Here is a 23,875-nt window from a genome sequence, read left to right on the forward strand (position 1 = left end):
AATTTTGGGTGAAGCAACTTATGTTAGTTTATAAAAAAGTGATTAAAAAGCATTTCGTGTGTTAATAAAGCATTATTTTTTAGGGGAAAAATACTGTTGATTTTGGGATCTGCACCAGGCAAATAAACCTTTGTAAAGAGATTTGCGAGGCGAAATGAGCACCAAGGTCAATGAAGGTAGTGGACGCTCTGTGCCAAGTGGGTGCCGCGCAAGTTCATAATACAAAAAACAACGAAATGCTGGTTCTGAGGAATGCTTGAGTGCTTTCTATGTGCACGCTCGCCGCCCCGGCCGGCCGGTGCCACCGCAAACGCTACGTCCCGCAATTTTTAAATCTGTAATATCTTCGAAAATATTCATTTAAATCAAATCGCTTCGAAATTTAGCCATTATTTGTCGTAAAAGTAAATGACAAAATTTTTTTTTTTTGATATCCATAAGAGATAGACATACAGGGTTTGTCCGGAAAGTAATAGGACTGCGTCGATGTAAAAAAAAAAATTGATTGAACCAATCGTTCAATTGCGATTGTCTATACAGTTCTTTAAAAATTTTCCAAATAGGCTCCTTTTGGTTTGGACGACAGAGGGGGTCTCAAAATGCTTGCCTTTCATCGGCCTTTTCAGGCAAGGAAACAAAAAAAGTATACATAAGTACTTATTAGTATTATTACAAGTCTTTTTTTAAGTAAAAAAATATTTATGATTCTTGCAAACATGAATTTTAAACAAATGCTTACGATTTGAAGTATAATTTTTGTATGCATGAATGGTATTGAATTTTAACATAAAGAGATAAAATGTCCCATGTCTGTCCCCTGGTTCCAAGTTACCTTTGCACCAATTTTCAGCCACATCGGATCAGCCGTTCTTCAGTTATAAGTAGTGTAACTAATACGGCTTTATACATTGTTGTTTTCCTCGCTAGAGAGCTCCGATAATAAACACGACCGGTCTCTGCTAAATTAAAAGTGCCATAGGGAGACCGCGGTCTCCGATGCGCTATTTATAGGCAAACGCTAGGCCCGAAATTTTTAAATCTGTAATATCTTCGAAAATATTCCTTTAAATCAGATGCTGCCATATAGATTATATACATAGGTACAGAGAAAGCGACTTTGTTTTATATTATGTACTGATGTATGTAGCTGCCGTAAATAGGGAACGATTAACATGAAGTTCTTGTATGAAAAACTTTTTTTATTTGTAAAGCGTATTCTAGCTTCGATTTTGGTTTTATTCCATATTTACTAGTACAACAATGCCGAATCTCATTACTGCCGTAAGTTTCAATATTTACTTTCCACAAAAACATAAATATATCGATTGATTGTTGTTGTACTTACTATTAATTGCCATTTCCGAAAGAGAAACCAGACCATATCCGTTGCTAAAAATACTGGCACAGCAAATTTAACTTTTATCGTGAGCCAAAAATGTAATTTCTTAAATCAATGACAGCAACTGAATTGGTATTTAGAAATTGTGAAATTCCATTTATTCGAAAATCACGAATTGTTCTAATTTCCATAAAACGATTTTATTGGCAAACTTTTTATATTAATACTGATTTACTTTCGATGCAAGTGCCTGCTTTCCCATTTGACACTCTCATTTTGCAGTTTTATTAATGAATTCAATTTAATACTTTTTTCACACAAAACATCATATATACTTTTCGAAGCGCACTATTTATGTGCTATTCTTCTTAAAAAAAACACTTTAATACTTTTACACTTTTGAATTGATAATTTAGCAAATTTTTTTATTCGGCTGCGATCGCTTTTGGCCTTTTCACTTTGCACATTGATTATTGATTTAATGCTTTTTCTTCAGACCATGCTGCATATACACTTTGCGAAGCATACTTTTTCACTTGTAATTACTCTTTAAAATAATAAAAATAACACTTTTACGCTCTTAAATTGAAAATTTAACAACCTGCACTTTTCACTGGTGTTTACACATTCATTGACATTTTACTATTTGTAAACAAACTATCCCGCTACTTTCTGCGTTGCCAACCACTTATGCGGGTTCCGTTCCAAATTGCTATGTTGTTCCAAACTGATTAATGCAAACAGCTGTGATTCCAGCCGTTGTGTAGAAAAAATATTAAATTTGCTTTTAAAATTTGTGTGTCGTTGGTAAAAGTATGAGAGATAATAATTTTTTTGTTTGTAGTTAACATGAACATGTTGCAATAATAAAATTGCGTGATAAATTGCTTGCGTGTGCAATTATTCGCAATTTCGAAGTGCGCTTACCAAATTGAATTTAAATACATACTATTGCAGACTAATAGGGATTTTTTGTTGTTGTCAATGTACACACCATAAATTATTTGGAGTGAATGTCTAAAAGGTAGTAATCCTTTAGCGCCTCGGGGATATGTATGCGTGTGTTTTTCGATAACTCCGATATTAAAACGCCTGTTAATTTTTCCTCAGACTATCAATCACTTAAACTTTCGTTATGAAGGTAATTATTAACCTTACCTCAGTGTATCAATTAATAAAACTACAACAATTATTAAATTTAATATTATTAATTATATTTTTTCGTTCGATTTTCATTCAGTGTATGTATTTATTTGTATGTATTAATTTCATTCATCATAAGTGTTATGTTTATAGTTTTCTTTTAAATAAATATCTAATAGACATTTTAAATAAAAATAAAAATATGTTTTAACAGAAAATACATAGTAGTATTTAATAGTATACAAGTATGTAGTAAATAGTAGGTAAACTTTTAGCAACTAACTACACAGAGAAAAACCTAAATATACATATATACTTATACATATGTGATCGCTAAATAGTATATAATATATTACAGTTTACATACTAAATCTAAGATCTTTAACGTCGCTAATACACTAAAATATACAAATACGAATATATATGTAATTTTTATAATATATGTATGTAGTAGTGTTTATTAAACCATACAAACTTTAGACTGACAGTAAGTAGTTTGTCTAAAATGTAATTAAGCATAGTAATTTAGTAGTGTTTAGTGTTTAACATTTTGTACTGACTACGCTACCAAGAAGGAGGAAAGAGGGAATAAACTGCGTTAAATAACTTGATCTACATACATATTTACATATGTATGTATGTATGTGTATGCTGTACTGTAGGTAAATAAGTAGTTGTTGGCTTACTTAATTTTGTTTGTAGTTAGTGTTAATTTGTGGTTTCATTCGGCGTTACTTAGCTCTTCAAATACTTAGCTATTATATGCTTGTAAATATTTAATCATTACCACACTACATACTTATGCATGTGTGTATGCTGTAGTAGATGTATGTATGTAATACTTATGCACTTGTATTGTTATTGTTTACTAATATATTGTTGTCAATTGCATCATAAGTAGGATTCTTTCCAAATTGTCTATCGTGAAATGCCGAAAATGCAACGTTCAGTTGGCAGTGGTGTGTATAGTTTACAAAAAATTCGCCACTTTCACACTACACGCTACAAATTCGCATTATCTTTAGTTGGTATATTACTTTCCAGTTTTATTTTTTATTTTTAAATACGCACAAGTACGTTGAAGGTGTGCCGCTAACAATTTGCATGGAATATATGTTTTAATTATTATGTAGAAACCGTTATAACAATATATTTTTATGCTAACTTGCTTATTTGCTATTGCAATACTATTTGTTATTGTTTTTAATTTGTTATAAATTTAGTTTATTGTTTGCTGACTTGAGTTTATATATCTTTTACGCTACTCTATTGGTTTTATCGTCAAATTTTAGTTCGTCTGTTCGTTTGCTATCGCTTACAAATTGTTATACGTTTTATAAAAAGTTGTTGTTGTTTACTATATTTATTGACTACTACATAACTGCTATGTTTAGAGTTTGTTTTATTGATTTCTTTGTTTAAACGTTATTTTATAATTATTTTAGTTATTTTATGATTTCTGTTTACTTTTTTACTATTTCTGTTTAATTTTGTGCGGAAGACTACTTAACTTTAATAGTTTACATGATGTGACATAAGATTTTTTATCATTCGTTCAGCTACATACTTTACACCCTCCGTTCCTTGGTTCACAAACTAATATTTTTGACATTTGTCAAAAGAAAATTTGTTTTTAAGGCTTTACTGCTACAAACTAATGGAAATATTATTTTATAAAGCCGTTAATATCAGTTCAAATTATTGTGAATACGCCGTTATAAACAATTTATATTATATTTTTCCATAAATATGTATTATATTTTTCCATAACTGCTTTAAATAATGTTTGATTATAATACAAAAAAATAATAGTCAATTAATTTTAACTGTAACAAAGCCATAAACAATTATTTGTTGAAAAATTTTCACACAAATCAAATGTAAATATATACACCTTTCATTTAAAAAATCTTTACTTTAGACGAAGACAATTTTTTTGCAATTTTTAGTTTGAAAAATTATAGCAAATCGCTCAGTTTAATTTTTCCTTTATCACCAATAATATTATTTTGTAATTAATTATATAAATAAATAGTAATTATTTTGTACAAAAAAAGTGTATATTATTTATTTCGAAATATTTATATTTTATATTAATTATTTTATACAAAAACAAAAAATTTATATTTCTCTCATTAATGTTTTAAATTATTTCAGAATCCCTAAAAAGTCAGATTACCATAATTAGCTTCACTTATTCAAATTAATATTTTACAAAAATTACATGCTTTGAATTTATGTGTTAATTTTTAGTGTTCTACATACAATAAATAATGAGTGTTACTTGACTAAGTGTTGCCATTAAATATTTGATTTTTTGTGTAATTTTAAATAAAAAATATATATATTTTAAAAATATTTATTGTAGTTTTTAATTTTTTAAGGCATATAATTAGAAATATATGAGGTGTTAATAGAATATTTGCAAAAAAATATATATTTTCAAATAAATATTAACTTAAATATAAAAAACAAACTAATTAAATATTAATTTAAAAATAATATTTTAAATTACATTTCTCTACTTTTTAAACTTTTTTTATTGAAAAATTGAAAATTTTCAAATTTAATTTTAGCTTTAAATTTTAGAACTTTTTGAAAATTGAAAATAACAAATTTTATTTCAAGTTTTGAAATTTAGAAAATATTTTTTTTTAATTGAATGGGAAATTATTTTTAAGTTTTTGTTTTTTTTTTATTTTAAATTTTTGAAATTCCACGCATTTGAAATTTATTATATATTTTTTTATTAAATGAACTAAGTTAAAAACTGGAAATTAGCTAATTTAATTAAAAGTTTTTCAGAACTTGTTAGTTTTACACGTATTTACATACATATGTATTTGAAACTCTGATAAGATTTTTTAAATTAATTAAGTTAAAAAATTTAAAATTTGCTCATTTAATTCAAAGTTTTTGATCTTTTTGAAAGTATATTGTTTTTAATATGTTTGTGTATTTGAAATTTTCTAAACATTTTTTTATTAAATTAATTAAGTTAAACATTTTCAAAATTTTGCAAATTTAATTTTAAGTTTTTGACTTTTTTTGTAAGTATTAAGGTTTGAAATTTGAATTTTTTTATTAATTTAATTAAGTTAAAAAATTGGAATTTAAGAAGTTTAATTTGAGGCTTCTGAATGTTTTTAAAGCATTCAGTTATTCACATATTTATGTATTTGAAATTCTGTCAAAATTTTTTTATTAATGCAAGTAAGTTAAAAAATTGAAAATTTGCTGATTTAAAATCAAGTTTTTGAATTTTTTTTGTAAATTTATGTATTTGAAATTATCAAAATATTTTTTTATTAATTTAATTCAGTTAAAAAAATGGAAATATGCAAATTTAATTTAAAGCTTTTTAAAATTATTAACCTATTTATGTATTTATAAGTTTGAAAAAATTTTTTTTATTAATTTGATTAAGCCAAAAGACCGAAAATTAGCGAATTTAAAATTTTGGAAAGTATTCAGTTTTCACATATTTATGAATTTGTAACTATATTCTACATATATGTATATTTCAAAATGAAAAATTAATTAAGTAATAACAATTATTAAACAAATTGCCACAAAAGTTTTAAGTTATTTAACTACAAAGTTGTAAATTTGAACATGAGAAATATTACAAAATACATATACACACCTACAAATGCTTTAATTGATTTTAGTTATATTTTTAATTTATATTCTATTTATTTTATTTTATATTTTTTAATTTTAGTTCATATTTTTTTTATTTTTGATAAATATTTATAACAAAAAATAATTATTTGAAAATAAAAAATGAGTTTAAATTACTTTTAAAATATTTTAGTATTCAATAAAGCTGGCAACACTCGGTCACATAACACTCAATGTATATATTTATCATCAGCTGTATATATTTATGCATTTATAAATTTATAAAAAATCCAAATTGTTAATAAATGCAAAGCTTTCGCCAAATGCATTAACAAATTATATATTTATTCGTATGTACAATGCCCATTAAAGAGTAATTTCGTTTCGAAAATAACCAACGAGTCAACTGCCACTCAACAAACCATCATTTATTCCTGTACCGAGGAAAAAACTGTACATTAGAACGGAATTAACTGATAGGTATGTCGGTGAGTTGAAAGCATGTGTCACAACTACGCTGGCTTTCGCTATTCTGCAACCAAATGTGAGCACTCCCCACAAAACGAGGGAGTGTGGTGAAAATAGTGGAAACCACTTATCTTAATTTCAATATTTTAGATACATACATAAATATATGTATATATTGTATGTAAATGCATATATAAAAAGTGATAAATACAATATATGCTTTTTATAAACTCGTAGTACAGACAATTTGCAGGCAGTGTATTTTTATATTTCTTGATTTGCGTACGATTTTTGACTTGATGTTGAAAAAAAAAATTTTGAAATTCGCATTGAATTTCTTTACGCCGAAATACCATATAATTTCAATTTTTATAATAGTGAAAATAATTTTTTTCCAAAATTACGGTATTAATTATTACAATTATTTGTTGTTGTTAGTTAGTGTTTTTGTTTAGTTTTTGTGGAGTAGGCAGTTAGTTTCACTTTTGGTGTTATTTCATTGTTACTACTACGTGTTTATACAACAAGTTGTTTTTTATTGTTTTTGTTTTTAGAACTACTTTTGCGTACTCTTTCTTCGCTCAAATATCACATATAAGTCTTTTTTATATAAATTTTGCTTAAATTAATTAACTTGTGGATTTCGCTTCAACCGTAACGGCATGATATACTATAACGTTTCAATTTCATTTTTATTGTTTTTGTTTGTTTGTTGTTATTATTACTTTATTTTATACCCTCAACCGCACTTGGCTAGCTCGCATAAGAACGACGCACGGGAACTGGTGGAGGAATTTTTGATTTTCGTATTGGCTGTTGTTGTTGTTGTTGCGTTTGTGTATCGCCAAATTGCATTGGCGCGTTTTGGTTTTGCTTTGGCGATGGCGGCGATTGTTGTTGCACGCTGGTTGGTATACGCGTCGGCGGTATTTTCGGCAAACCGTTCACACAGTTGCGCACAATCTCCGTTTTCACTTCCTAAGAGATGAGAAAAGAAAATAAATAAATATTATTAGCTAATCAATATAAGTTTAGGCAAATTGCTTGCTCACCTTTTTCGGTGACAACGGCGCTGTGGGCGAACCGGTCGGTGTTGTTGGTATGCGCTTCCAACCGCTGCTTTTGCGCCACGAGTTGGCCGGCCGCTGTTGTAGACGTTCTTGCAACTTGTGCGCGCTGGCGGAGCCGCCGCGACTCGCGCCGCCACTACCGTTACCGCTGCCGCCGACGATTGCGCCGTTCACGCTTTCGCTGCGCACCACACGCGGCGGCTTGGCGTCGTTGCCGTTCGTGTTTGCCGCGTTGCGCAGCAGTCCGTTCAAGTCGTTTTCGGTTTTGTGCAACATCGATTTGGATTTGACCATCGGTAGCGCGGGGCTGTTGGTGTTGGGTCGACGCAGTTCCGTGCGTATAATCGCCTCAATGCATTCTTGTTCGTTTAGCTTGTGCAACGTTTCGTTTTCCAGTTGCAAGTCTTCGATTTCGATATCACTGCTTTCGTTGCCACACAATTGTGTGTCCATTTCCTCTTCGATGCCGCCTTCGATAGTGCTGCCGTTCAGTTCGTGTTGCGTTGTCGTACAACGCGATTGTTCGTCCGATTCACTGGACGAACAGCTGGTCACTTGTGCGCGTCCCGCCTCGCTTGGCGTCGGGCTGGCCGCTTTCAGTCGATTGCCATTTAATGCGATTTTACTGCGCAGCCGTATACGTCGCTTCGACAAACTAGACGTTTCGTCTTCTTCTTCGTCGTCGTCCTCATCGTCGGTTTCGCCCTCGATGTAGGAGAAGAGACTGCGCGCCGAAGCCGAACGTATGTCGACAAGTTTGTAGAACTCGTTGGTGAATTCGGTGCGCGCAATGTCTTCATCTTCGGAGTAAACAATCTGTGAAAAAGCAAAAATGAGTAAACATTAAACCATGAATCGAGCGACTCGCAACGTGTATCAAACTCACCTTTTGTTGCAGCAATTGTGATATCGCCTCGGATTCCGAGTCCGTTTCCGCGGTGGTCGATGTGAGGAAATCATTCGAATTCCACATCCACTCGTTTTCGCCATTTTGTCGCCTCAAATTGGTCAACAAACGTCCGCCGCGTATAAGTTGCTGTCCGTCGTCCAGCGTCACTACAGGCAACTCCTCTTGCGACATGCTCCAGTCTTCCATTTCAGTCGAACACGGTTCGGCTGGCAGTAGCCATTGTTCGGGCTCCTCCGGCAAATCTTCCAGATGTCCATTCGATGGCTGCGGTTGTCCGCTGCTCATCGTACAGTAGCCTTCGTCACGTCCCTTTGCCGGACTTGCTGAGAGCGCCGCATTTTGCGCTTCCAAATCGCGTACCCGATTCTTAAGCATGGTGACCTCTTCGCGTAGTATATCCTCTGCGACAATGGCATCCACTACCTTGCGCATTACATCGTCCAGACAACGTTCGTAATGACGTATGCTGCGTTTGAGCGTGTAATTCTCTTGTTGCATGGAACGTAGGAGTGTCTCTTGGTGGGTGATGCGGGTCTGAAGAGAAATAAAAAGAAAGGAAGGGTTTTAAAACTGAAAACGGCTAAAAACCCTAAAAGTTTCAGGACAGTAAGAATAGGCGATCTTGACTTAAATAGGCTATCTTGAACTAACCAAACTAACTTTGAAAACTTTAATAATTGAAGAGCACAACGAAACCTGTGCCGGAATTGATATTGATAAAATATGTCAATGCTGTCATATTACGACTCAAAAAACTATTGGTATTGGTATAATTTTTTGTATATGTGTTCTAAAACCAATTCTCAAACACTGAAAAAACCGGATTTTAGAAGCTTAGTCAGCCAAATGTCTTTAATTAAGATTCATTCAATATTGAATTCTAAGTGCTCTCGACTTTAATGTTCCCATAGTCACCGTCATCCCTTTCCTCACTTATGCGAACTTCTACACATGGCTCCATCCTCCAAAGCGAAGGAAATGGGTCTGGCAGTGAACGAGGGCAAGAGAAAATATTTCCTGTCATCAAACAAACAGTCGTCGCTCTCTCTACTTGACCCACTTCACTTTTGACAGTCATAACTTCGAAGTCGTAGATAATTTCGTCTATCGTGGAAACAACACAGAATAACTCTTGCCAACAGGTGCTACTTATGACAGAGTATGCAATTAAGAAGTAAAGTCCTCTCTCGACGAATAAATTCCTTATTCCCGTCCTACTATATGGTGTAGAGGCATGGATGATGACAAGATCTGATGAATCGACGTTACAAGTTATCGAGAGAAAGGTTCTGCGAAAGATTTATGGTCCTTTGCGCGTTGGCAAAGGCAATACGGTATAAGATTGAATGATGAGCGGTATGGGTTATAAGACCACATTGACATAGTTTAGCGAATTAAGAGATAACGGTCATGTCGCCCGAATGCATGAAAACGCTCCAGCTCTGAAAGTATTAGACGCAGTACCCGCCGGGGAGAAGCATTGGAAGAGGACGACCTCTACTCCGTTGGAAAGGGCAGGTGGAGAAGGACCTGGCTACACTTGGAATCTCCAATTGGCGCCAAACAAGGGGAAAAAAGAACGATTGGCGCGCTGTTGTCAACTCGGATATAACCGCGTAAGAATGGTCCCCGCCAATAAAGAAGGAGAACAAACTTGACAGCATCCCTCAAAAATATTTCAAAAATGTCTGAAAAGTAGTCACATTTGCTTTTTGTTACTAGATCCAATCTTAAGATGACAGAGTTTACGAAGCCATTGTAAAGACTGTGCTGATATGAAGTATCAAAATTGTCGGAATGGAGTTTAATATGTATTAAACGCATTTAAGTTATACTCCGTAGGGATTTATCCATTTTTCCGCAGTCGAGGAAAGATTTAAGATTTTTAAATGGTATTTGTAGGGCTTAATCTACTTGCTTCAGATTATGTTATCTGTCTTCTTGAGGACTGGGTAGAGCCATTTACTGTTATAAATTTCAATCGAGGAAAAGCATTTATAACTGTGGCTGGTATAAGGGTAACTATTCTTTACATACGGATACTAGAAAACTGTATATTTTCAGCACCTGGAGACTGACGATATGTCCGATATATAAGGTATTTGAAGACATACTGCCATTTTACAGATCTTCAATCTCATTACAGGCTTTTAGTTCGTTAAACTTTGTAAATTGGGGAATCGAACAAACAACTGGTATAAATGAAATATACCGTTTGTCATCCAATCTAAACAGCATGGCAAGCGATTATACCAATTCAACGAAGTATCGAACCACTTGATTTCGAATCAACTAACATTAAGCTCTACCTCACATGCAACAATTTTTTGTGCTCTTAAATTTATTCTATTTTAAACACCTACTTAAACTGGCACAATAGATTTGGAATATTCTTGTGAATTTAAACAGCAAACTTACGTCATTGGCTACTTAGTGACTCTAGTTGCTAGCCGTTAATGCACAGTTATTTTTATTCTAATTTTTTATTCATTGTTGATGCACGCGTGTGACTGATAGTGCTTAATATCTTCAATCAACAAGTCGAGAATTTGTTGATTGAAGTCGGTACTCATTTGGAGGCGATTAATATTTCTGATGCGTTGAAATGATAATAAACCTACGGTGTCTAACTAATTTCGTAAAGTATATTATTGGGTCGGTTATTTATAATTATTGAAGTTCTACTTATAGATTAAATTGAGTGTAATCGTATATGAGCTATTTTTAGATGTGTGACTTTCAGCAACGCGCCACTAGTTTGTTCTTTTCGCTGTTTGGCGCTAATTGGAAATTTCAAAAGTGCCGCAAGGTCCTTCTCCATCTGATCTCTCCAACAGAGTGGAGGTCTCCCCCTTTCTCTGCTTCCACCGGCGGGTGCTGAATCGAAAACTTTTAAAGCTGGAGTGTTCTCTTCTATCCGGACAACATAAACTTGTCAGCGCAGCCGGTATGCCTTGAGAGAGGATTTTACATTTCAATTGCCTACTCAGCTACCTGTGACTAAAAGAGAATAAGCTTCATCCGAGTCATTCGGACATATTTGGTTTAAGGGTTCGCTGAAGTTGAATTGCAGCGTCTGTTCAACACCTCGCCTAGCTGGGTTTTGGACCCGCCATGTAAAAACCACTTCCAATGAAAAAGAAACAACAGCCTCGGGCAGCTCACTCAATTATATGCGCTTTAGTTCTTCTTGAAAACCACACTACCAAAAAAAAACCTCTTTTAAAACTTAGAATTTATTGTTTATAATTTACCTGGAGTGTTTTGTGTCCTGGACATGTTTGTTTTTGCTTCCGTTCTTTCGATTTTATTACACGATTCATGCTGTAAAGAGAAAAGAGGTGTTTTTTTTTAAATAAGATAAATAAAAAACAGTTAAAGAACAGTTGAATTCTTCCAAATTCTTAATTTGGGTATAACAAAACTCTCGTAAATTGTAAGGATGAAAGCCAGGGAAGTATCTTGAGGTTCAAAACGTCAACCAGAAGATTGGAATATATATATATATCTGTATATAAAGGTGCGTTCCAAACTAAACAGGACCAAAACAACAGAACAAATGGTTTTTTCGGCAAAATCAATTTATTTTATTCAAAATAGTCTCCTTCTGCTTCAATACAGCTTTTTGCACGGTCCAAAAGCATGTCGAACGAGTGTTTTAGCTCGTTGGCCGGTATGGCCGCCAGTATGCCGGTGCAAGCCTTTTGAATAGCCTCTACGTCTGCATAACGCTTTCCTTTCATGGGCAAATGCATTTTTCCGAAAAGGAAGAAGTCGCACGGTGCCATATCAGGTGAATACGGGGGTGGTTAATGGTTAAAATGTGATTTTTGGTTAAATAATCGTCCTGCGAATGTTGGATTCTGAACAATTTTTGGTCGTCTGTCAATTTGTGCGGAACAAATCGTGCACACACCTTTCGTAAGCCCAAATGTTCGGTCAAAATGCGATAAATCGATGTTTTGGAGATGTTCAATTTCATTTCCATGAATTTCAATGATGATTTCGGCTGATTTTTGATGAATTCACGCACAGTTTCGATGGAATATCCGGTGATCACGGATTTTAATTGGCCCACGTGTTGATCGTCATTTATGTCCTCACGATCACTTTGAAAACGTTGAAACCACTCGTGCCCTCTGCTACGAGATAAGCAATCATCACCATGAACTTGTTTCATCAATTGAATTTTTCGGTAAAAGTTTTACCAATTTTAAAACAAAATTTAATGTGGGCTCTTTCACACCGATAACACAAACATACTGACACTTAAAACGCAATAACTTCACTTCCAATCACTGAAATGTCATGAAATTGGAATTGGAAATTTGAAATGAATTGAAATCACTGGACAATCGATAAAGATAGAAGATTCTAACGCACAGTCGACATATACATATGTAGATGACGCTACCAGGGGCGCTAGATTCAAAAAGTCCTGTTTGCTTTGGAAAGTACCTTGCATATATGTATATAACTCATACAGATATTTGACAAAAGGTTTGTTAGAAAATCGAATATCATAATACATTCCTAGTACTATAGTATGGGAGTTGAGAGTAGCAGCGACCAAGTTTTATGTATTTCTGCCAATACATTCATAGTACTATGAATAGGCCACATAATATTAATAAAAAGTAACCTGAGATTCATTAAGGTACCTCACTTACCTACCATTCATACGGAGAAAAGTCTCTCGGACATATAACATACATATATTTTCACCCAATTTCATCTACTTATATTTTAGGTACAAATATACACTGTTATCAGTGAAACACGCTCTGTAATTTTCATTGAGATAACTCAAATATTGGCCGATATATGCGATACAAAGTCATCCGGAAGTTCAAAACCCTTTATATTAGGTATTTGAAGGCTAAGGGAAGTACTGGTTCAGTTCAACCGATTTTTGACATACAGACATACTATTGTCAGAGAAGTACTTTCATTGAATTAAATACATACTTATATCTCACACATTGACACATATTTGTTGTAAAAAGTCAACTATAGGTACCGGGGTCCAATTATTCGGTACCTAGTGCTTTGAATAGTTTTTGTTTTGGATTTGGACAATTTTGGCTATAAGGTAACATACTCTAAAGGTATTACTCGTGGAAAGTTTCATTTCGCCTAATAGCCGAAACAGCGAACAACGTAAACCAGCAGCAGGAGGGGATACATATCTAACGGGACTGATTTTGACTCTGACCGATATGGTAACCCTAGATAGACAGATAGTTACCGGGATTTCGACTGTCATCCTGATCATTTTTATATATATCCCTATATCTATCTCGTTTAGTTTTAGGTGATACGTACAACCGTTAGGTGAACAAAACTATAATGCTTTGTAGCAATATGTTGCAAGGGTATAAAAGCTATTACTATATTCTTACAAAAATGTATTATGAAATTTTGAGATCTGATCAGTTAAAGCAATAGGCGGCTGAAGCATACCGGAAACCTCAAAATAAAAAAATTGAAATCCAGGTGAATGTCTGTCTGTCCGTTCGCCCGTCCCTCTGTCTGTCCGTGTAAGCTGTAAATCTAGTAAAAATTGGGATATCTTGACTAAACTTGGTATCCGAGTTCTTTGGCAAGGCGGAGTTCGGAGATGAGCGTAATCGGACCCACAAAACGCCATTAAAGGAAAACCTATAAAGTGCCATAACTAAGCACTAAAATAATATATGTATAAACTCTAATTTGACGCAGGGGATCGCATTATCAAGGGACGCCTGTGGGCAAACAATTTTGCAAAAGTGGGAGTGGCACCGCCTACTTTTAGGTAAAATCACTTACATATCTGAAGACCCACTACGCCGATGTCAACAAAATTTAGTACGTGGCTGTCCTCTAACATTCTTACGTCACTGTGTGAATATGGGCGAAATCGGGCTACAACCACGTCTACTTGCCATATAAAACAATTTTTAATTCCACTTTTTTCTTTCACTTTCCAGTACACAAATCAAGAAGTAATGAATATAACAGGATAAAACCTTGCACAAATAATTCCCTCAAAGTAATCCCTGATGACCAAAAATTGTTCAAATCCAACAAAAACCGTTCATGCCCCTGGGTACCGAATACTGGAGTCCAAGTACCTATAGTTGACTTTTGATCGAAAATATCATTCAATATATATGATATGCAATTGAAACTCAGAGAGAATCCTTTCCTGTGCCCCCCCATATATGTATGTACCTCATATGAAAATTTTCGAACTTCCGGTTGACTTTATACCGCATACATAAGTATATCGAACAATATGTGAGTTATCTTAATAAAATTGGGAGAGCGTGTTTTTCTTGTAACAGTGAATTTCTTCTTAGAATGACTAAAATCGGGTGAAAACCCGTCCTAGACCTCATATAACTAACAGGCCTTATGTACTGGCTTTAATCTTTGCAAGTTGCGAGAGTATGAAGTGTGCGGTTATACCCGAACTTTGCTCTTTGCTAGACATAATAATTGTACACACATTTCTAGAAATTGGCATTATACTGAAACAAAGGTTAGAGACGATAAATGTGGGTGTGAATGCACCTACTACACACCCACTTTTTTCGCTTTTCAATAGCACTGCTAGAAATATGATAATGAAATACAACAAGTGCTTACATTAACTAAATTAAATTATCAAGACACTGCATGTTATTCTGCTGTACTAAAAAGATAACATAACTTTATTTATATAAAATGAACTGATAATGCAAACATTGATTGTGATTATAATAATTACTGTAGCATGTGTACGAGTATATGCACTTATGTATGTTAATTACTGAACTTGAAGCGTTCCATATTTATCACTGTGGAACTCGCAGTTCATAATTGGACCGCTGAAACCTCTACTTAAAATATACCTTCATTAAATCACAACCTTTTTGATTTTCGTCTGCGCCGGGCAGTGTTTTGCTGAGGTTCTCCAACCAGCTGACAATATTTGGGTATTTGCTCACATCAATACCGCACACGACAAACGTCGAGACAGAGGCAAACAAAGTGAAGTCGGCAAGCGACAAACTATCGTTAGCGGCGTACGTTTGCCCGTCCAAGAATGTGTTTAAGAATTCCAATTGACCCTCAAGTTTGGTCAAGCGCTCTGGCACCGGCGTTTGCTTATCTCTAGCGACGGGATAGTAGTAATCGCCAAAGCAACCATACAAGTTGAGGTCGAAGAATAGACGCTGGTTGACAACAGCCCGCTTTTTGGGGCATTTCGGGTACAGCGCGTCATCTTTGCCATATGCTTCGGCCAAGTAAATGAGTATGGCGCGTGATTCCCAAATCGAGTGGCCATTGTCCACCAATGTGGGAATGGTATGTTGCGGATTGATCTTCAGGAATTCGGGTGTCAAGTGCTCACCATTCTTCAAACTTAAGATCTTGCGATTCAATTCAACACCCAATGATTGGGCGAGCATTAGAATAGAGCGACAGGGCGCAGATTCGATGATGTAGTAGAAATCCATGCTGACTGAAATTATGAAAAATATTTACTTATATTCACATAATTTTATATTTAATTTATAGATTAGAATTTGCTTTTCTTACCTTGTGATTTGCTAAAACTCAGAAGATGCTTTCACTCTTACGAACTGTACACAACTGAGAGTTTGTTACAAATAGTGTTCTATTTAAAGGTTCCGTTAATACAATGTCACTCGAAGAATTACCGAGCGCGCATAAATTGATATATTATGTATAAATATATATATATGTATATATATAGACATATATCTGTATAGGTTTTTCCAAGTGTGCGGATAGTTGCGTTAACCCAATAAACAAACTGGCGCCGGCATTCAATAAAGTTGAATAATAAAAAATTTTTTATACCCTCAACAGTGTATATTAAATTTGTCAGAAATTTTTTAAAATTCCGAAGGATACGTTCGAGCTCTTATAAAAAATATTTATATAACTGATCAGCATGGCGGGCTGAGTAGCAATTCGCACAACAGGCGGTTCTACGCACTGCAATTGACCGGAATTTTATCAGGTCAAGCGCTGTTATTTCGGAGAGCTAACACCGTTTAGATCGATACGTTTGTCTGTCTGTCCGTGCGTCTGTATATATGCGAACTGGGCATTTAGTTTTTGAAATATCGGCCGGAAACTTTACACAGATCCTTCTATCATCAAAAAGCTTCTCATATTTGGCAACCACCGATATGGCACCACTATATTATAAAGCTGCCATTCAAACTGTACAATCGGAATCAAGTTTCTGTATGAAAAACTTTTTCCAGCAAGTTTTTGGTAGGCCTTTGGTAGTCGAAAGATTTTCTCAAGTGGTCACACTGTTTCTCATACATTTGTTTACTGGGTTTCCTCGCTAGATTTTGTTGATTAACATATGTTTCAACCGGCAATTTCCATCCCACTACATGTATGTGTGTATGTATGTGCATTTGTGGTGAAATTTTAATCGAAGCTGTTATAAAATGTATCACCAAGTGTAAAATTCGCGATAAGAGAATCGACACGCTCAAAGTGATATTATGAAGCAAATCAAGTGTGGTCCGTTACAAATTCTTAGATAAATTATAGTATACAGCTGTGAGCGGCAGTCCATTGTCGGCTGACACTCTCTGAGCGAGCTCTGAGTATACATACATATATACGTGTGTTTCACACATACCTGTGACCGCTACGAGGGCTGCATTCTATATTTTATGATTTGGCAATCTGACTGTAGCAACTCACAAGTTAAACGTAAAGTTTGACATTTTTGTATATAAACTCAGAACATTTCGACATGCGAGAGCTATGTGTCTTGTTTACAGTCCCTTAAAATATTCATCTCGGCCACAAAATGAAAATAATTCGTGAACATTTTTGTGATATTATTTTTAAAACTTTCGAAGTGAATTAACTCAGCAAGAGGGCAACGATTAACTAAGTTTTTGGCGATAAAGCTCCAAGAGCCAGTCCTTATCGATGGTATGGTAAATTGAATCGAGGTCGTGGATCACACCAAGACGAATTTTGAAAAATTGTTCAAAATAAGTTGTTGTGCCGGAAACTATTAATGATATGCGCAAGCTGATACTCCAATATACTAATGTGATCTAACGTGAGATTGACAAAATTATAGGCATTAGTGGGACCAGCATACCTTGACATACATACATATGGCATGAACATTTTTGACTGCAGAAATTTTATTTTTCACGTTGGATCCCACACAAATTGTTAATCACTCATTAAAAAAGGCTCGTGCCGATTGGTCGAGAGAAACGTACAAACAAATAAACAAAAAAAACGATAGTGGTGCTTGGAAACACGTCTATGACATCATGACAGGTGATTAATCATGCATTTATACAAATTATACATATGAGCCCGATAGTAAACGGCAGTTGACTGTTGGTCTTTCAAAATGACCGAACCCAATAAAAATTGTTCGCACACGAAACACTTTCAAGTAAAAAAAATTGGAAATTTGGAAAAAATTGAACATGTCGCAACTAAGTATATCACAGGAATAACCTAGAACAGTAAATGCGGACTGTTACACAACCAGTTTGCCATTTGTATTTAAAAAAAAATTAGGAAAATCAACGATCACTCTTTACCACGAAAATTAAAATTCGTACACATCGACTAAAATAATTGCATTTTCCAGCTCTCAAAACATCGATTTGACGAGTCATCCTCCGTATAGTTTCCCCCCGCGCGTAGAAGCCCCCCCCACCTTATTTGCGAAGGACTCGGACAGCCACTTTTCACAAGCCTCTTTTGAGTTCAACTTTACACCAACAAGGGCGTTCGCCTTGGACAGGAACAGGTGGTTATCACTTGGCGCTATGTCCGGACTATATGGTGGATGCGATAAAACCTCCCATCCGAGCTCCCGTGGCTTCTGACGAGTCATCAACGAAGTGTGTGCTTTGGCGTTGTCCTGGTGGTACACTACACACTTCCTGTTGGCCAATTCTGGACGCTTCTGGTCGATCGCCTGCTTCAGGCGGTCTAGTTGTTCGCAGTAGATGGTAGAATTAAGCGTCTGGCTATATGAGAACAGCTCAAAGTGGATGATAACCTACCAAACCCACCAAACACACAGCAAAACCTTCCTGGCTGTCAATCCCGGCTTGGCCACTGTTTGGGACGATTCACCGGCCTTCGGCCGCGACCGTTTTCGCTTGATATTGTCATATTTTATCCATTTTTCGTCGCCAGTCACCATCCGCTTCAAAAATGGTTCAAAATACTCAAGAATTAAAAATTTGAAGTTTATTTAAATTCTCAAAGATAAGCACAACGAATGCGGTTGAAAGTTTTACACAACAGAACGTCCATTAAATTGACGAAATTATAACAGGTCAATTGAAAAGTCCCCGGCCTACCATAGTAAAACATATTTTTATGGCGAAATTGTTTTTTTTTATTCAACATACATATGTACATATGTAGTTCCTTTCAAGGGTGATCAAACAAGCCTCAGTTACGGCGTTCCTCTTTTTATACGAAAACAATTTCTTGCTACCGAGCATTCTTTTGAGATCAGAGAACAGGAAATTGCCGCTGAAAGCCAATATCTGGAGAATACGGTGGATGCGGAAGCAATTCGAAGCCCAATTCATTGATTTTTTCATGGTTTTCATTGACTTGTGACACGTTGCATGGCCTTGGTGAAACAACACCTTCCTTTTCTGCAATTGTGGTCGTTTTTTCGACGATTTCGACTCTCAAACGGTCCAAAATGCTACATAATAGTCGCTGTTGATGGTTCTTCCTTTTTCAAGATAATGAAATTATTCATGCGTATTCTGAAATACAGACGACATAATCTTGTCATCCGACTGTTGAGCTTTTCGACGCTTTGGAGTGGGTTCATCGAGTGCAGTCCACTCGGATGACTAACGCTTGGACTTCGGAGCGAAATGACGGAGCCATGTTTCATTCATTGTCACGTATCAACGTAAACACTCGGGTTTATTACGCTTAAACGCTTCCAAACACTGCTCCGAAACATCGATTCGTCGTTGTTTTTGGTCAAAAGTGAGTTTGCGCGACACCCACTTTGCACAGAGCTTTCTTATACCCAAATAGTCGTGAATCTTATGATGTATACGTTTAGTTGACATCTTCAGAGTGCCTGCTATCTCGAACAACTTCAGTTTACGGCCATTCAAATTTATTTTGTAGACTTTTTTGGTGTTTTCGGCGGTAACAAGCTCTTTTAGGCGGCCACTGTGTTCACCGTCTTCGGTACACATTTCATCACGTCTAAACTTAACTTAAGAATCATTGATGGTTGATTTTAATGGGGTAGTGTCCGAAAATTTGTTATTAGGTCAAGTTTTTGCTTTAACTGTATTTGTTCCTTTCAAAAGTCAATATTTTATCAACACGCGAAATTCCTTCTTAACCATTTTTTTACAATACAAAAAGTTTCTTCAATCAAAATGATATAACACACAAACTGATGACCTGACAGCTGTCAAATTTATACACGCGACTTATGAAGGTTAGGGCTAACTAAAAGTCATATGGATTCAATTCTAGTAGCGACATCTATGTATCAGGCCGGGTATTTTTCAATTGACCTGTTATGTTACTGAGCCCAAGGCAATAGCTTATGCCACATTTGCTTGTAAAAATATGTATGTACATACATATGTATATATACATGTATAAACATACATACACATGTGCATGCAGTACACATGTACAAAAGTATTTACTTGGCATACGCCGGGGATAATAAACCACACAAAACAGTAGTAAACTACACAGCGCCCAAGAGATGGAGCTGATAATTTAGTTTGTAGACATAACTTTACAAGTTAGCAAATATACATAAACATACATACATACACATGTATAGTATGTATGTGTGACTAAATTTAACTGTAATAAATGCTACTATGCCACTATTTGGGCGGCCCAACAATTTAAAATTGCCCTAAAGAGATTAGATGGAGCGGTAAAATCACATGGAAATTACTACATACATCAATAAGTCTGTATGCATACAAGTGTTTCTGTCGTGCGTAGGTGTGTCTGTATGTATTTAGAAATATTTGCGCAAATAGGCACATTGCTGCTTTTTACAGGGTAACTAGCAGTGCAATTTCCGAATTTTGCGCTCCCAAATGTGGGTGCTCAAATGGGCACATACGCTCAGATACTCATATGAGTCCAGGATTACATACATATACATATATACCCCGCTTACTTAGAGTATATGCGGAAAAGCGCCGTAAATAACCGCACCATGAGCACTTGTATGATGAATTTTCTCGTGTAATTACGTTGTAGTTATGAGTTTCGGGATCGAGTGTGTGTATATGTATGTATGTGTGTAGATATTGTAGGTTATACCGAATTTTGGACAACCCACAACCCTTAAGGGTACTTTATGCTGTTGTTAAGTGTTGAATTTACTTAAATAGCAGGTCAAATGCAGTCCTGAGGGCGGAAGCCACCACGAACTTTTCATTTTGCGGCGCTGAGAGTATTTCGTAGAATATTAGATGTGAGCGGTTGGGGCATAGGTCAGCTGGGTAATTTGGTAATTGCGAAATTTGCATTCGGCACATAAACAATACACATTCACATGTAGATATGTATGATTAGGTGAAATGTTTGATTATAACTCGTTAGCGAAAAGTTTGAGCTGGTAATAGCTATGTTTGGCGAGTTTGAAGCTTGGAGTTTTGTAGCTTTTGCAAGGTTTTCGTAGTAAATACGCTGAGATTGCAATGAAATTATACGTAATTGCATTGGTGAAGTGCAAATTGCATGGAAAATCGATTGCAGCTCAAATTGAGATTTGTTGGTAATACCGTTAAATACCGCCCTGCAGTCGAGCTTTGAAGACGATTTCACAGTTTGGAGATGAGAGAATTTTCGCTTTTTATATCCTTTAGCGAACTGTAAAATTTTCGACTTGAACTACTCAGTCGAACTATAAAGACCTCATGTGCCATCTTAGTGATAATTCGCGGCACATGAACCCTAGCTGTTTAATCCATTTAAAAAGCGTTAACTTCGATCGCACCGAATCTATAATTGAAAATGAACGACTTAACATATTTTACGTCGAGATCTTCGATTGAAAGCGTACACATTATAGCTTATGCAAGAACTGAAGCCTCTCGTTCTTCCCAAGTGACATCGCTTCGCTCTATGGGCTATTGAAAGTTCCAAGAAGATCCGACGTTTTCGAGCCGCAAGAGATTCAAGATCTGCTATTCCATTTAGAAAAAGAGCGGTTTGGTGTGTTTTGTGTCCCGGTGGAATCATCAAATCGTTCAAAAATGATGGCGGTGAGAAAGCAACCATCAATGGCACCCGTTATCGCACCATGATAACCAACTATTTAATGCCGGAAATTGAAGCTCGTAGTCTCGGCGTCATTTGGTTCCAACAAGACCGCGCCATTTCCCACACATCGCAGCAATCAATGGGTTTATTGAGAGAACACTTTGGTGAGCAGATAATTTCACGTATTGGACCGGTCGATTGACCAATAAGATGGTGTGATATCACACCGTTAAACTTTTTTCTGTGAGGATATGTGAAGTCTAAAGCCTATGCGGACAATCCCGCTTCGAATCAAGCCTTGGAGCGAAAAATCACGCGTGTCGTTCGCCAGTTACCAGTCGAAATGTTCGAATTAGTCATCGAAAATTGGATTTAAAGAACGCACTATCTGAGAAGTAGCCAAGATTTCCACGTAGTAGACGGCCAACATTTGTACAAACCTCGTAGCAAACTTAATATACCCGTCTTCAGGCAATAAAATAGTAAATGAGCTCCTGTTGAATTTGAATCTAATTAACTTTTCTTTACAAAATATATACTGTCCAGAGTTAGGTAAAAGGCATTTCAAGCTGAGGTCTTTGCCTTTGCGAAAGCCGCGGATCTCTAATGCACCTGCAGGAAATTCTAGACTCAAACGGCCAAGCAGTAATCAAGGCAGTAACCTCTTAATGCCTATCGGTCAGAAGTGTCTTGGGAAGCCGGGTAGCAGTGGAAAGTGTTGCCAGAAGTAAGCAACTTTACTCTACGAGATTGTTAAGAATTGTATACGGCTAACATCCGAAAAAGTGGTCAACATTGTCTATATGACGATCACGACAGAAGCATGGTAAAGAAAATAAAAACCCAATGCGTACCTGGGTGCAAAACCGCAAAAATTATGTGCAAAACGGTACATATATCGATAGTATACAAAATTCCTATTGGCACTCGATAGAAGAGACTGTAGGAACATGATGAGCAGATCGAAAAAACTGCAGGAAATGTCTGGAGCAGGGCACCAGGGAAACAATGGAGCATCTCTTGTGTACTTGTCACGCATTGGCAAAACTACGCTGTAAGCATCTGGGGTCCCCATGGTATGATACACTGGAGGAGGTATCAATAGTGAGGCCGCAGAGTCTGTTAAAATTTGCGTCAAACGCGGGCCTACCAGATTAACCTAACCGTACCTAATGGAATGCAGGAAATGATATGATAGAATGGAAGTACTTATGGTATGAGTTTGCTTAAAATCACTTTGCTCATGAATTGGCAGATTTCGCTAATGAGCACTGCTTAACCGGCATTCCATAGAATTGCATAATAAAGGTAGTCATATTGTTACGAAATCTTATAAAAACCTTAATGTCTCGGTACTTCCATGCAGTTGTTGAGATTCGAGTGCATGTCTTAAGTACTTCGAATAGGACTCAACGATATCACTTGACATCATATTCATTACACAACGGCACCTTCTGTATTAAAATCGTAAGTAGTCGAGCTCTTAAGATCGATATTTTTTGCTAGTTTGAAGTTAAAATATCAAATTTGGAAAAAATGGAAGCTGCTTTAAGCCCAGTCTAGGGATACACATGATGCTTTACAGAGCAATTTACATTGCTTAAGAGGTCTATTTCTTTAACCATAAGCTCTCTAACAGCCTTAATACTTTGAATTCCTATATTTTGCGGTAAAAATAATTTCGATTCTTAAACCTTTAGTGTCGCATACCCTTTCCTGATCACTAGTCCGCACAGATTTTGTAACTGCAATTTCAAAATGGAATTTTTTAACTTAGTATTCATAATTGGTAGAGTTTCTTTTAAAACTCGAGTAATTTTTCCTTGTCAAGTGTATCTAGACTTACGGGTGTGTAAGTGTTTCACAGATGGCCGTGAAGAAGTTGAAGATGGCGAGCTCCCCGGCTACTCCAGCACATCAACAACCGATGAAAACGTGGTAAAAGTGAAAGTAATGTTACCAATGATCGTCGAATCATAATCAGAGAAGTCGCTGATAATGTGCCATGTCGATTTGTTAACAAAAATA

At 35.6% G+C, this 23,875-nt stretch overlaps 2 protein-coding genes across 4 annotated transcripts in view; both read right to left on the reverse strand.

The window, feature by feature from the left end:
- Positions 1-6,256: 6,256 nt before the first annotated feature.
- The window catches only part of LOC120770919, a 175,313-nt gene continuing 157,694 nt past the window's right edge, over positions 6,257-23,875 (reverse strand). For all 3 annotated transcript variants that reach the window (XM_040098616.1, XM_040098615.1, XM_040098617.1), the window contains 4 exons: positions 11,809-11,878; positions 8,531-9,088; positions 7,627-8,460; positions 6,257-7,552 (listed from right to left, as the gene is read on the reverse strand). In XM_040098616.1, the coding sequence (XP_039954550.1) occupies positions 7,328-7,552; positions 7,627-8,460; positions 8,531-9,088; positions 11,809-11,878 (1,687 nt within the window). In that variant the 3' untranslated portion in view covers positions 6,257-7,327. The remainder of the gene's footprint in view (positions 7,553-7,626; positions 8,461-8,530; positions 9,089-11,808; positions 11,879-23,875) is intronic.
- Positions 15,216-16,209, reverse strand: LOC120770922 (glutathione S-transferase 1-1-like). The gene is made up of 2 exons (XM_040098618.1): positions 16,121-16,209; positions 15,216-16,043 (listed from the first exon to the last, which is right to left on the reverse strand). Exon 2 carries the CDS (start codon positions 16,036-16,038, stop codon positions 15,415-15,417), a length of 624 nt encoding a protein of 207 aa, XP_039954552.1. The 5' UTR covers positions 16,039-16,043; positions 16,121-16,209; the 3' UTR covers positions 15,216-15,414.

The sequence above is a fragment of the Bactrocera tryoni genome, chromosome 3 (assembly GCF_016617805.1).
Source record: "Bactrocera tryoni isolate S06 chromosome 3, CSIRO_BtryS06_freeze2, whole genome shotgun sequence".
NCBI lineage: Eukaryota > Metazoa > Arthropoda > Insecta > Diptera > Tephritidae > Bactrocera > Bactrocera tryoni.

Coding starts and splice junctions, on each gene's coding strand:
- LOC120770922 (XM_040098618.1), bottom strand. CDS start 16,038: ATGGATTTCTACTACATCATCGAATCTGCGCCCTGTCGCTCTATTCTA.